The 15,634-nt window shown below is 42.5% G+C and overlaps 1 protein-coding gene across 1 annotated transcript; it reads right to left on the bottom strand.

Annotated features, from left to right (window-relative positions):
• Window positions 1-14,224: 14,224 nt before the first annotated feature.
• LOC146971431 (uncharacterized) lies at window positions 14,225-15,337 on the bottom strand. The gene has a single exon (XM_085801766.1). It carries the CDS (start codon window positions 15,335-15,337, stop codon window positions 14,225-14,227), a length of 1,113 nt encoding a protein of 370 aa, XP_085657892.1.
• Between the last annotated feature and the right edge of the window lie 297 nt (window positions 15,338-15,634).

Below are 15,634 nucleotides of genomic sequence, written 5' to 3'. Positions count from 1 at the left end.
TTGTCTATGCTCACAACCATTACAACAAACGAAATTATTCCAAGCAAATCATTTGGTGATTTGAAAGCCTAACAAATTGACATTTTCATTCTTTAAGATGAAGAAACTTTGTCTTGAGCAAAACTTCTTTCCTGCCACTTCTTTCTGTCATTTTACTGCACGTTTGTTACCAGTTTCCATCATATTTGTATCACAATAAATCCTGAGAAAATGTTTATTATAGCAGCAAAAGGAAATGTGCAATAGTAAATCATATGCATTAGGTTCTCAAATCAGCTGTTAATCTGCAGGGAGGGCAGGAGTCATAAACTGAAAAACAAATGTGTAGACGAACAGGAGAGCTGGTAGGAAGAAAGAAAAGAAAGAGTCAGAGCGCAGCGCATCCTGTTGATAAAGATGCATCCGCCGCGATCTCCGTCTCTCTCTCTCTCTCAGTGACGCGCTGTCATTCATTTCAGCACCGAGACAGCGGACAGCGCGCTTGGTCACAGTTCAGCACTAGACAAAAGATATCAGTAGTTCACTCTTTGGCAAATACATCCATGGCACTGTCCATAAGGCAGAAAGAGAACTCAACACTGTCTTCTCCACAAGTAGAAAAATATAATAATAAAATAATAATATAACGCATTTTATAATGGGCTGGGTTGAGGGTGAGGAAGACAGAGTCCTGTCTGTCTGTGTGTGCCTGTAGGTGTGTGAGTGGGGAGGAGCAGAAGAAGTGAGAGCTGTCAGATAAGTTTGTGTTATGTTGTAGTTACGTCGGTTGGGACGCTACTGCGGAGCGGAGCCAATTTCATTTCTGTGCCGATTGTGCCAGTTGCGCCAGAGCGCGCACCTCTGTGCCAGGCTCGCGCTCTGCGGCGATTTGTGTTTATTCATTTTAACAGAGATGCTGACCAGAGAGGGATTAATACACACATTCACAGGCTACGCACACACGAGCTACCCACAGACTGAGGGGCCGATGCGCAGCACGGAGAATGCCTCTCACTGATAATAAGTCCCTGCAATGCCAGGCTTCGTAGTTCAGCGACTGTTCCTGTTTGAGAAGGTGCACTCGATTTTCTTGTCCATCTGTAGCCTAAATATTTGTCAGGTTCGTCTGCACACGACACACACACACACACACACCAGCTGATCCATTTTTTTCCCTCATGTTCTTAGTCCAAAGTTTGCACTGCGATGATGCGCGTGCATTTGTGCGTGTGTGTGTGTGGGGAGGGGTTCGTGTGGGTGTCATAGTGCAGTGGTACTTGACTGGAGTTGAAATATTATCATCAGAAGCTGTAAAACCAGAACCAGTCCCAGAAGCTCCAGGCCCGGAGACCCAGAGAGGGGACCCTCCCAAAGCGCTCCCCGAGAATGGTGCATTGCCGCCCGCGTAAAATACGTGAGGGAGAGGGCTGGAAGATTTTACGCTTTTTTCAAAACTCCGATCTAAAATATCAGATTATACCACTTTTCCTTGGTCGATTGAGTCCAGTAAAAAGTATGAGAGAGAGAGAGAGAGAGAGATTCTCCGCGTCCGTCAACCGGCAATGGTGGGGAACATAGGACCCTTTATTTAAAAAAGGGTCCTATGTTTCCCGGGTCTTTGGGTGAACAGTGGGGAACATAGGACCTTTTTTTAAAAAAAGGGTCCTATGTTCCCCGGTTCCATACAAAGCGGGGAACATAGGACCTTTTGGGTGAACAGCGGGGAACATAGGACCTTTTTATATAAGAAGGGTCCTATGTTCCCCGGTTCCATACAAAGCGGGGAACATAGGACCCGGGGAACATAGGGATGATCCCGGTCGAACCAATGGGAGGTCGGACCAATGGGCAGTTCCCGGGCCAAACCACCTCCCGGAGGCGGTCGGGGTCGCATTGTGACCACATGTGTGTGAACACAGGTGTAAGCGGTAATGTGTCCTGTATCCGCATACGATCACGCGGGAAGAACGGCGTTTCCGATGACGGTAATTAACGAGACTCATTTGGGCCCGCCATAGTCTCCGACATAAAATAATATTATTGTTATGGGTTTTTTTTAAACAGCGTTTCACCGTCTATCATCTCTGTCAGTCAGCCCCTCCTCCTGCTGGACTTCCATAAATGTAACAGTTATAATATTTGAAAAGTAAACTGACCATTTTTTTCCCTTTAGCTGTAACTTTAAACCTCTATGTGAAGATCTGGCATTTCTGTGAGTTTATCTATGTCCTTTTATGGGGATAATTCACACATGTAACATTAACCAAGTTAAAAAATAATACAGACGTCTTAATACATACACTTGAAAAATGTGTGTGTCTGTGGGTTCCAAAATTCACCCCAAACCTGAAATATTAGTGTGTGATGGTATGGTATTCATAAGTCACTTACATGACAATGTCCTCAAAAGTAGCATTAGAATCAGGTTTGACCAAAATATAGCCCTAGCCAAAACCTCAATAGATGGGCATCCTGCTGGAGCCGCGAGCGCCGCGAGCGCTGTCTGTCAGGCTGGATAGACCAGATCGTACCAGACAGGAAGTCGGGCACAGAAAAGGCGAGAGAATCTCAGTCTAAATAAAATAAATAAAATGATGATTAAGTTATTGCTTGTCCGTCTATAGCCTAAATATTTGTCAGTTGTGTCTGCACATGACAGAGAGACACACACACACACACACGTGGAAAACCGAGTGAATACGAGAAGGCATGTGCGCAGCTTCCGCGTGCAGTGCAGTGCGAATAGTTTAATAAACTATCTGAAGAATTTTGCCCATTAGTTTGTCTCATAGTTTTATTGATCACTAGATAGCCACGACTTGGAGTGAAGTTAGTTCATTGTTTTTTTTAAAAATAGCTAATTGATTACCCCCTCCACATTTTACTATAGAACTAACTGTATTTTCTTTTTCTTTCTTTCAGTTTCAGTGCACAATGGCATACAGTCAGTGGAGTAACATTCGCAGAAGAGCTCAAAATAGAGTTGTTCTGATGTTCCGGTCCATGCAGAGTGAAATGTCTGACAATTCTGACTCGGTGCCAACTCAGAGTGATGATGGGGGAACTGATAGGGAAAACTGTAGCGTTGATGATTCCCAGTTGTGTGATCAGACCATGCGTGAAGAAGGTTTTAGTGAAAGTGAATCAGATGAAAGTTCTGATGATGACAGCCTCTCATCCCTTGACCTGCCATCTGCGTTGTCAGATTGGGCCACTCGGTTTGGTATTTCTCTGGTCGCCCTGTCAGCACTCTTGTCCATACTTAGAGTTTACCACCCTCTCCTACCAAAAGATGGCCGGACTTTGCTGAAAACTAAGATGAATTATTCTGTGGAAAAGTTAGCAGGTGGCTCGTTTTATTACTTTGGGGTTTTGAACACACTTTCCAGAACATTTGAGAGATTGTCGAGTAAAGTAAATGACGGACACTTGTTTAAATTGCAGCTGAACATCGATGGTTTGCCACTGTTTAAAAGTTCTTCTGTTCAGTTCTGGCCAATTCTAGGCATGTTGCAAGGCTTTATGAAAAGACCATTGGTCAGATCATTGGTCAAAAGACTATCTTTGTGCAAATTAGTTCAGGTATATGTGATGCTCCTGCCCGAGCTTTTGTTAAAGCGGTCAAGAGTCACACTGGATGTTCAGGATGTGATGAGTGTACCCAGGGGTGGGGGAGGAAAGATCGGTTGCCAGGCGCCAGCCGGCCGGCGGAATAAATTTGTTTAAAAAAAATAAGTGTCTTAAAATGATGAATTGATGAGCGAGAGACACCGGAATAAAAAAATAAATGTGTTTTTGTTTCGTTTTTTATACATACAGTTATAACACATAAATAGCACATGAGCCTGGGATACTAGGACATAGTTTCCACACGAATGAATGAATAAATAAATAAATAGAATTAAAATATATATTGTGGCGTCACTTTGGTTCAATTATGGCATCCGTTTGGATCAGTTTAGGCTAGTTTTTGGCAAGGTTATGGGGTTTTGGCCTCTCTTTGGGATAGGTCTGGCAACACTTTGGAATTCCAAAATCCCTTTTGGCTGACTTTTGGCTGAGATTAGTTTTTTTCTTGGCATACCAGAGTTGGGCCAGATTTGGGCCATACATCATTCCAAAGCTTTTCCAAAATGGCAAGCCACATTTGATCCAAATTTGGGCCATAAACAATTTGTTATCTGGGTAGGGACCTAGGCATAGCTATGATCATTAGACTGTATGGGCTTTGATGAAGGATGTCTAAAGGGGCGTTCACACCGGAAGCGATAGACGCGAATGGAGCGGCAACTCTACATTGAAAATCAATTCAATTCAATTCAATTCAATTTATTTTTTAAAATGGGACAATGTGAGTTCATGAACGAAACAATCGTAAGCACGCCGGATTGTAGACACAGGCTAATTTACATCCGCTGTCCCATACATAGATGTTCCCTGGTACACACAAATTACAATAAATAAAAACAAAGGCATGTTATAAAAATAGCAGCAGTACAATAGATAAATAATACAGATTCAGACAGTACAAAAGTGCAACCGTGTCATGATAAAGTGCTTACAGTCATCAAAAGTGCGTAGAAGGTCCTAGGAATATCTAGTTGAGCTGTGTTATAAGGTAGGTCTAAGGATATAGTTCAATCACTTTCACTGCTATGAATAACTAAAGGTTTATATAATAATGTAAGTAATAATACTATTAAATATATATGCATACACGCTCACATATATACACACACACGCATATATATATATATATACACATGCATACACATATACATACATATATATGTACACATACATCCATACACACATATACATATCGACCTATAACTAGTGATGGCATTATTCATATTGCTATTTTGTCTATGTTAGTTATTATAATAATAGTAATGATAATAATAATAGTACTGGTAGTAGTAGTAATGGTAACAACACAGCAAAATTACAGTAATGGCAACATCAACACAGTCATATAACAGTAATACAACAGTCAGAAATAGGTATACACTTCTAATAGTGGGTGCAGGTCTGGGTTGATAGCAACCAGTTTTTTAAATGCTTTTTGAAAGTAATATGTGTGGTGCATTCTCTGACTGTGAGCGGCAGGCTATTCCATGTCCTGCAACCCATGACGGATAGAGCAGCCTGACCGAAGGTGGTACGTCTGTAGGGGATAGTGCAGTCCCCTCTAGCTACTGATCTTGTGACCTTTGCAGATGGTTGGCTATCAGTGCGTTTTATAAAATCTTTCAAGGGTGGGGGGGCCAGGTTGTGCAGGGTTTTGTGTACCAGGCAGGCTCGTTTAAAATCAACTAAGTTGTTGAAACTCAGTAATTCATGTCTGTTAAGGACGTTGCAAATGTGGTGTCTTGTTTGTTTTTTATCGAATACCTTTAGAGCTTTATTGTAAAGTGACTCAGCTGACTTGAGGATGGTTACACCTGTAAGGGACCAGCTTGTAAGACAGTATTCGATACGCGAAAGAATTACAGAAAATAAAAACATTCGGGCTGCTGTATCCGTCAGGTTGTGTCTGATCTGCTTGAAGTTCTGCAGGTGAAATTTGGTGGTTTTAGATAGTATACTGACATGTTTTTTGAATGTTAGGGTCGAATCTAGGGTAACACCCAGGTATTTAAAATGCTCGACCATGTCAAGTTCCACACCATTTACAAACACGTTAGAGTTGGTTATTTTCGTTTGTCGTTTGCTGAACATCATACAAGCAGATTTCTTGGTGTTAAGCAAGAGACAAGATGCAGTAAGCCATTTCTCGATACATGATAAAGCTGATGTGAGAGAGGATGAGGCCTCTGTGATGGATTTTGCTTCCTTGAAGATCACTACATCGTCTGCATACATTATAGTGTGGACATTCTGATCAAGGCTAGGCAGGTTGTTAATAAATAGTGAGAACAAAATTGGTCCAAGGACCGATCCCTGAGGGACCCCGATACTGCACTCGAGACTGGCTGAGTTAACCCCCTGAGTTAAAATCAATGTAAATGGCGCGATGACACGCGATTCAGGCGGAGGCGGCGCGAATGGAGCGTCTGGAGCGATGAGACGCGGCGCGAATGAAGCGGCGCGTCTGAAGCGGCGCGAATAAAGTTGAAAATATTGAACTTTTCAGGCGGCATCGCGCCGTGACATCCAATCAGCGACGAGTTCAAGCCGACGACGTCACTTCTCTGTACGGTTGTTTACACTCAGAACAACATGAAGGAGAAGCTGATTGTATTTGAGCTGTGTGTGGGCACCGCTGCCGTCTTCTACACAGAGTGGACAAAAAAAACAACAACAACACACACACACACACACACACACACACAGTGAACCCAGACACGACGGTGGGTGGTTTTCCGGTGTCTCTGAGACTTGTACAGCAGTAGTACAATGCAGCAACGGTGGTGATATGAGCCACGATCGACGTGGAAAGAGAGCAGGTTGAGACCGGTTTTCAAATGAACGGGCGGAGCGTCTAGCGCGAATGACGCGATGGACGCGAATGATCCACAATGACCAAGCGGCGCGATGGAAGCGTCTGGCGCGATTATATTCGCGTCTATCACGTCCGGTGTGAACGCCGCTTTAGTCTTTATTTCTCCATAACCACAGACTAACTGTACATTATCCCACTTATTACATGGCTTATGAGTGAAATTATTAATTTCTGCTAGGGGCCGCTACCACACACACAGTGCAGCCTGAGTGCAGCATGTGAGTCTGTGAGGAGCAACGCTAGGTAACGTCAGTGTTGCCAACTTGGCGACTTTCTCCCTAAATCAGGCAACTTTCCAAATCCTCTCATCGACTTTCTTTTTGACAAAAGCCACTAATGACAAATCTAGCGACTTTTCCGGTGCTGTTACTGTTACAACACTTCTGGTTTGGAGACTCGGACGTGAAAGCACGTCATCACTGCTGTTTTCACCGAGCAGCGGTGCTGCCGTGAGCCCCCCGCCCCCGTCCCTACAGCCCCCACCGGCGGTGTCACGGAGCTGTCCCCGCTACAGAGACCCGCTCCATGCCGCTGACACCCCCACCACGCGACATAGAGCGACATACACAGCCTCAGCTCAGTCACTACTCACCTCATCTACTGTGATGACACGGTCAATATCTATTCAAGTGCAGTTTTGTTGAGACTTGATAAGCCATTTTATTTATTGTTTTGGTTGTGTGGTTTTATATTTGAGTGCATCTTTTCTTAACAGAGACAGGGTCTATTCTTGTTTTTGGTTGTGATTTTTATTCAAGTGCAATTTTAGATTTTTGAAAATATAATATAATATAAAATATAATAATTAGGGGTGTAACGGTACACAAAAGTCACGGTTCGGTACGTACCTCGGTTCAGGGGTCACGGTTCGGTACGGTTTCGGTACAACAGACACTATTGAATGTGAAACTAAAATCTGTCTTGTGTTATAAAAGTAGAAAAAAAATAGAATATAAAATAAAACAAGTGCATTAGGAGTGTTATCATGCCATTCATTAATTCTAGAGGAGAAAAAACTTGCACTTGACAACTGGCAACTATTATTTTAAAAAAACAAGAAACTAACATCAATGTTGGTATATACAGTTAATTTAGACTAGATGCCAGTTGCTTTGGTGATGTTTCTGGTCCTGTTCTGTGTTCATGTCAAGAGCAAGAGGCTTAAAAGCAGCAGGATAAGTTGTTGCACAGAAGTTGTCTGTTTCCTCGCACCAGTGATTGATATGAGGGAGGGAGGGGAGGCGGGTGAACGCGCTACGTGTTTGATGCGTTTCTAGCGACGCAGCGCGCATCCGTGAAATATTGCCGACGGACTTTGTCCGGTCGACCAGTCGCGAGCTGCCACAGTCTATGGTCGCGAGCCGTCGTCGCCGCCACCGAGGTGTTTCATTGAGAAGCCACACCGTGACATAGATGAAGCAGGCAGCTTCTCTAACTTCACACTCTCATCACCTCTCTTCTTCGTCTGTTATGACGGTTGTGGCAGCTTTGAGGCTCGTTACCGCCACCTAGATTGGAGGACTCGACTTTTTTTCTTTTTTTTAATATTCATTCAGACGTATTCGTCGTGTGACTGTGTGCACCGAACCGTGACCCCCGCACCGTGACGGCACCAGTGTTGTTTTCGTCAACGATGACGATGACGAAATCATTTCATTGACGCCACTTTTTTTCATGACGATAACGAGACGGTGACGAGATAAACATGGCTCTCTGATGACGAAAACATGACGAGACGTGTGTGAGTTTTCGTTGACGAGATGAGAACAGACGAAAAGTGGGTGATCTGTCAGACGTTTAAAATGCATGACATTTCTGCTTATTGTGTGTGTCAATTAAAACCTAAAAAGTATCTGCTGCTGCTGCATTCTATCCTTGTTTGGTCACGCCCACCACCTGGCGTGCAGCGCACAACGTGCTCAACACGTCACACTGTTGTTACTCATCAGACAATGGACCATGATGGCGGCAGCAGTTTCAACACAGGGGCTCGGTGGTCACAAACGTAGAGACGACATATGGGTGTATTTTAAATATAACCCAGCAGATAATAAAACAGAGTGTATTGTGAAGGAAGATGGTGACAAATGTGGCCACAAAGTATGCGGAAAAAGTACGACCAACCTTAAGCGGCACCTTAAGGCTCGCCACAAGGATATTTTTTCGAAGGTAAGTTACAAATGCTGTTAACATAATCGATAAATTTCATAGTAAGCTAATACATTAGTACGTTTTCCACATACTCCTGGCGCAAATGGGCTGCTAACTTCAGGCTAAAGTTAGCTTTTGTTACGCTAACGTCAATTCATCGTGTGTGTTACTTTAGCAGCATGTTTAGCCATGTTTACATTCAGTGACGGTGTGGTTATCTCTTTGTGTGTACGTTCTGTCAGCAGCACGTAACTTGATATGTTAAACAGGTTGAGTTACTGTTATACATAGAGTCTGCTAGCTTTAGCCTAAAAGCCACAAGTGACGTTGTGCAGCCCTAACCAGGATCTCTGCGTTTAGTGCGCTTACAGTAAAGTTGGGACACAGGCACACGCACGCGCACACGCACGCACACGCACACACACACACACACACAGTACAGAATGAAAGATCAGAAAGCTTTAGTACAGGGTCAGTTAATAAGCTATGTATTTTTGTTCTGCTTGTTTGATAGTTAAGACCATACTATTTTCTTAACACGGTAGTATGTGATTGTTTTGTATTCACCTGTAAATCTTTACAGGAGGTGTACGTTGTATACAGAGATAGAGTAATTGTATCCCTTCTTTGTTTTTTCCTCAACCAGATCCCAGAGACCAGAACTACTAAAGAGAAACCTGGTGGTCCAAAGAACAACAGGGCACAGTCATCTATCCCAGCAGCCTTCAAATATAAGTCAGACTCCCTGGAACAACGTGCCAAAGAACAGGCGATTGCTCTTTGGATCGGACGTACTGGTCTACCTGCTTGCACAGTTGAGGATGAAGATTTCATCCTCATGATGGAGACCTTTGATAAGAGGCTCACCCTACCCAAAAGAACAAAAATAAACAACTTAGTTGACAAGATGTTTGATGATGAAAAACAAAAGTACAAAGGGAGGCTTGCCACAGCACGCAAAATAACAATTGGGCTGGACATATGGACCAAAAAAGGACTTACAGCATCATTTCTGGGAATTAGTGCATGCTTTTTTTGCACTGTGGAAAACAAAGCAAAGCACATATTGTTGAGACTTGACCAGATCACCCACCCACACACTGCAGAATGTATAAAAACCAGTGTTGACCGATGCACAGAGGACTAGGGAATACCACAACACAAAATTCTGACAGTCATAACAGATAACGGAAGCAACATGATTGCAGCGTTCATACCTAATGAATCGGATGCAGGGGTGAAAGTAAGCCGGTACGGTCCGGTACTGCGTACCACTAAAAGATTCAGAGGCGGTACGCAGTACCAGGAAGATCATGAGAGAGATAAAAATAAATAAATAAAATAAAAAGTAAAAAAAAAATAATAAATCTAATTTCACATGAATTCCCTGTGGTTTGAAATGATTTCTGTGAAATTGTCTCGGTTATTATTATAACACATAGTGTTACAAGATCCCGACCCGATCAAAGACAGAGACATGATCTACATTCTGTGCGCAGCAGCGCTGTGCCCTGGGACGTCAGCACCACCTGCAAGCAGCTGCAGTGTCCAGCTGTGCACCGGGGGACGCGCCGCTCGCTCACTGCTGCTGAAGACTGAACCTTTTTTTCCGGTACCGTGAAACTTTGCCCTCAGCGCGTCGTGGAGAGTCCTGTCGGGACCGATGCGGACGTTACACGCGGGCCAGAGCACGCGCTGGGTCTCGGTGCGGCTACAGTCGAGCTCGCGGTCTGTTTATGTGAACGCGGCTCCAGCTGCTCGGTGTGCGCCACAGCGGTGGTGCGCGTTTAGACCATAGTAGGCTACATCCATGATGGTTTCAAGCAGAGAAAAAACAAACGTGTGTAAAAACAAAACGGAGCTGAAAAATGAAACAATAAGTCAGTTTTGCACCAGTCTGTGGAAACAGCCTAAAGTGAATGAATGACAGCAACAGTTGTATCATTGAACTACTGGAAGATAAAAGTAATGACTACATGACTTTCCGTTTGTGTGTGGGCATATTTACCATTTTAACTCTGTTTTTACTTCATTGTTAAACCACAGTAGGCTAGAGCTTAAATACAAGTTTGATGAGAAACTGTTATTTATTTATTAAATCAAGTAGCCAATTTAGAAGCACATGTTTTTTTCTTCTAATTAAATCGTGGTATTGTATATGTATCGAGAATCGTGGAAATTTACTAGTATTGGTGTCGATATATAAGAAAGCTCCAGCCTCGATGGCGAGACCGCAGGCTGTTTACAGGCTATGATATGTTCTTTTTTATTTATTATGGGGATCAATAGGCTACCTGACATTGTCCTGGGCCAGTGGTTAGAATGGTGGGGCCAGCGATCTTCAAAATTTCCTTTATTGTCTACCCCTGACCCAGCCTTCGAAACGTGTACCACGTTTAACGTTTGTTGTAAAATGTCCCAATTAAAATCAGTAATAATAACAATAATGCAGAGAAAAATAACTTTTGGTAATAGTACCGGCAAGAATTTAAAACTACTTTCACCCCTGATCGGATGCATCAGCCAGCTCCGAGGAAGAATCCTCCGAGACAAGTGACACTGAAGACTCTGAGGTGGTTGAAGACCAAAGGTAAATTATTTCAGTTTGCTGTTAATTAACAGTTTCAGAATGTCAGTCTCATTGAGTTATGCTAGGTTATAGTCACTTATAGCTATTGTTTATTGTATTGCATGGTATTGTTCATGGCAATTTTACTAAATTTCCTATATAAGATTAATAAAGTGTCTTATTCTCTGTGTTTTTGTCTTATCTATCTAGGTTTGGACACAGGACTCCCTGTGTTGTACACACACTGCAACTCGTGGTGAACATGATCCAGAAAGATGCAAGTGTCAGCCGACTGCTGGGCAAAGTTAGAGCGCTTGTCAAGCTCTTCCGCAAGTCATCGGTGGCAACTGAGCGACTGCTGCAGCTGTGTCAACTAACTCTGGTCAAAGACTGCCCTACTAGATGGTCCAGCACATCTGATGATATCACGGCTTCTTCAGATCAAGGACTCAGTAGTTCAAGTTGCAGATGGGATGAGCTGGGACTATCTACTTCCAAGTGAGTGGCAGAGGCTGACTGCTCTAAGAGATTTACTCCTCCCCTTCACTGAGCATACCCAGATGCTCCAGAGCGACACACAGTCTTTATCCCTTGTTGTGCCTGCCCTTCTGGACCTGCAGGGTCATCTGTCTGAGTTCCCCCATGCCCAGGGTTCTAGCTTCAAGGACCTAGCTTCCCTGGCAAAGAAGATGAAGGCAAACATGGACAAGCGGTTCAGTTGCTTTCTTGATCACCCTGACTCTAAGTTTTCACCGCTCGCTGCTGCTGCATGCTTTCTCGACCCAACAGTTTCACCTGAAGCACTCCTTGAAAATGATGATGAGCAAATTACAACGCTTCTGGAAAAAGCAGAAGAGTACATTGCTCATTTGGTGCCACCAGTTGTACGGGAAGAGGAGGTTGAACATGAGGACCCAGAGGAGGAAGAAAAGGAAGAGAGACCACAAAGAAAGCGGCCCAGATTCAAATTCTTGTCAAAAGCAAGCCCAGCCATCCAGGTCTTGCTGCTCAAAGCCATGTGTCAAGGAGGAAATGAAGAAATTCAAGGAGCAGCTGTCACAGCCTACAAACGAAGAGAGTGAGACTGCCCTTGAATTTTGGGCTGCACAGGGAGATTCTGTTCTTCTGTTCTTCTGGCCATGCCAGCATCTCAAGCATTTGCTGAGAGAGTGTTTAGCATTACAGGTGACCTCACTCGTGGCCGTCGAAACAGAGCAAGAGCCATTTTAGAGTGAAGCGCTTTTCTGAAACTAAATCGAGGTCAGTAGGCTAATTTTGCTAACAGGAAGTTGTTACTATTATTAGTACAGATACAGATATGTGATTGTGATATTATGTTTGTTCTTGTTGTGAGACAGGCCCTCCTCTAATTCATATTAAACACTGTTGTAGTTGTTTTTATTTATTGAATTTACTACAGTGTTTACAGTATTTACAGGGTGGTCTATTTTGTTCCAAAAACTTAAGAACATGTTTGTTTCATACTTTCAAGTATGTATAACTCTCTGGTATAACTTACAACCTACCTCACTGTACCTCAGGAATTAATTGATTATTTTATTACATGGTTTGCACAAATTAAAGATATAGTGGGGTTGTATGATATCTGTTGTAATTGCACTGGCAGACAGGGCCAAGTTGAGCATATGTGTTCCTCATCCATCACTCATATTTTGGGCATGTGTATGAGAAATAAAGCCACAATTGCTGAAGTAGAATGTTTTTGTTTTTTGGCTTTTTTGGAGTAATGAACATTGATTCCACTGTTACCACTTTATCTGTGTGTAATACACAATCCTTAGATCAGAAATTTGCCGTTGGGTGGAAACCTTATATGTCTAAAACCATTCCTTTATTATTGTTATTATTTGTGAAAATAGCAGATCTGCAAGCTTACAATGTGTTGAACTTATAGATCTGCTGCTATTTTCACAACTTATGTGTGACACTGCCCAACAGCAATCTCCAATACTTATTGACCTAAATTAATTTCTCTTTTTTTTTTGACTAAAACTAGACTAAAACCTTTTTTACTTTTCGTCGACTAAAACTAGACTAAAACCCTTTTGAGTTTTCGTCGACTAAAACTGGACTAAAACTATCACATATAGAAGTGACTAAAATGTGACTAAAACTAATAAGCATTTTAGTCCAAAAGACTAAGACTAAATCTAAGATGGTTGTCAAAAACAACACCGGACGGCACGGGATGAATACATATACCGTTACACCCCTAATAATAATGTTTCAAATTAACCTAGATATGTTTAAGCTTCCTTTTTCCAGACATTTATGTAATTTTATGTGGTCTTCAAATATGAAAAGCAGAGTGATTTTGGTAAAAACTTGTTTAGATTTATTTATCTATGTGAAGAAATGAAAAGAATTCCATTTGCAATGAAAAAAAAAAGTATTAAATAGTTAATTTGCATTCAATGTTAATGGTTCAAAGGATGTCAGGCTGAATGGTCGGCCGACTCGGCCCCCACACATTTTTACTTCACCAAATCTGGCCCTCTTTGCAAAAAGTTTGGGGACCCCTGATCTATACACATGACAGAACAAGGTGATAATTGCTTATCAACACATTCTCAACAGTGATAGGAAACACAATTGAACTTGATGTATAACTGTTTTTTGTTTTGTTTATTTTTTGTTTTAGATAGATAGATAGATAGATAGATAGATAGATAGATAGATAGATAGATAGATAGATAGATAGATAGATAGATAGATAGATAGATATAGCCTACAGAATAGTTACAGTGTAAAGAGAGGGGGATTGGGGATAGATAGATAGATAGATAGATAGATAGATAGATAGATAGATAGATAGATAGATAGATAGATAGATAGATAGATAGATAGATAGATCCTACAGAATATTTAGAGAGGGGGATTGGGGATACAGGAGAGGGATAGATAGATAGATTTACAGAATTTTTACAGTGTAAAGAGAGGGGTGATTGGGGATAGAGAGGGATAAAGCAAGGGTGGGGGGGGAGTTAGAGTGAAGATGACTAGGAGGATGAAGAGCATAGGGAGTAGAAGGTGTAGGGTGTAGAGTGTTTCTGACATGAACGTCCAGGAGCTGCGACTGCCCAATGTGAACATCCAGAAGCTCCAACTGGCCAACTGGAACACCCCGGAGCTCCGGCTGCCCAATAGGAACATTCAGGTGGTTCCTCTTTGTTTTTCCTGCGCAGCCAACTGAAAATACCCTTCCTCTTTGTCTTCTTCACATTTTCTTTGTCTGTCTGTTGATCTTTGTTCTCTTGTTCATGTCTCTCATTCTTTTCCTTTTTCTGAGTTTCCATGTCTTTTTGCTCTTGCCCGTTGTTTGTCACCTCGGTTCCTTCTCTTTTAGTTGTCTCTTTCTTTGTCTGCTTCCTGCGAGGCCAGAAACGTCTCTTCTTTTTCTGTGTTTTCACAAAGAGTTCTCTGTTCTCCTCTTCCAGTTGTTTCTCCCTGTTTTCAAAGTCTTTGTTTGTCTTTTCCAGTTCCTTTTTCTCCTCTTCCAGTTGTTTCTCCCTGTCTTCCAAGTCTCTGTTGTTCTTTTCCAGTTCTTTTTTCTCCTCTTCCAGCTGTTTCCTCTCATCATTCAAGTCTTTGTTGTTCTTTTCCAGTTCTTTTTTCTCCTCTTCCAGTTGTTTCCACCCATCTTCCAAGTCTTTGTTGTTCTTTTCCAGTTCCTTTTTCACCTCTTCCAGTTGTTTCCTCCCGCCTTCCAAGTCTCTGTTGTTCTTTTGCAGTTCTTTTTTCTCTTCTTCCAGTTGTCTTACTTTGGCCTCCCAGCTCTGCTCTTGCTCTGTGAGCTCAGTTTGGAGTTTGGAGTTTTTTTCCTCCAGAACTTTGAACTCAGCTCCTTTGCTGATGAGCTGGGTTGTTGTCTCAGTGAGCTGCTCAGAGAGATTGTCTTTGTCCTTCTTCAGTTGCAGGATCTCATTGTCTCTGTGGCGGAGCTTTTCCAGCAGCAAGTTCAAGTTTAGCTCGTTCTCACGCTTGGAGGCCTCGTTCTTCTCCTCCTGTAATCTCAGACTTTTTTCCAGACCGGAACACTCCTCTTCCTTTTTGGTGATGGTGTCGAAGCAACTTTGATATTCCTCTGAGAATTTCTTTTCCCTTAGAGCCATCAGTCCCTCCAGTCTGTTTATTCTATATTTGTTGTTGTGAATCCTGTAGCACAACTTCATCCTTTCATTCTCACATTTTTTCAGTTCTTCACTTTGGCGATGGTTTGCCTCCTCTGCAGCATGAAGGGCATTTTGCTGCTCGGGGAGTTCACCGTCGTGATTTTCCTGAACTTGTGGTCTGTGATTTTGACGGCCTGGACGGGCAGGGCCATTAAATCTCCTTCTTTCAGCCATTGTAATCTGAAATGAAGACACTGGAGAAAGAGTTGGAACTGCAGTTGTTCTACACTGTAGCGT

Source organism: Trachurus japonicus, chromosome 16 (assembly GCF_045865225.1).
Source record: "Trachurus japonicus isolate A0001 chromosome 16, Traja_1.0".
Classification (NCBI taxonomy): domain Eukaryota; kingdom Metazoa; phylum Chordata; class Actinopteri; order Carangiformes; family Carangidae; genus Trachurus; species Trachurus japonicus.
Note: the sequence above shows the minus strand (reverse complement) of the source record. Positions and strands in the feature narration are given on the sequence as shown.

Excerpts from the sequence above, each read along its gene's own strand:
- LOC146971431 (XM_085801766.1), bottom strand. The coding sequence starts at position 15,337 with ATGGCTCTAAGGGAAAAGAAATTCTCAGAGGAATATCAAAGTTGCTTC.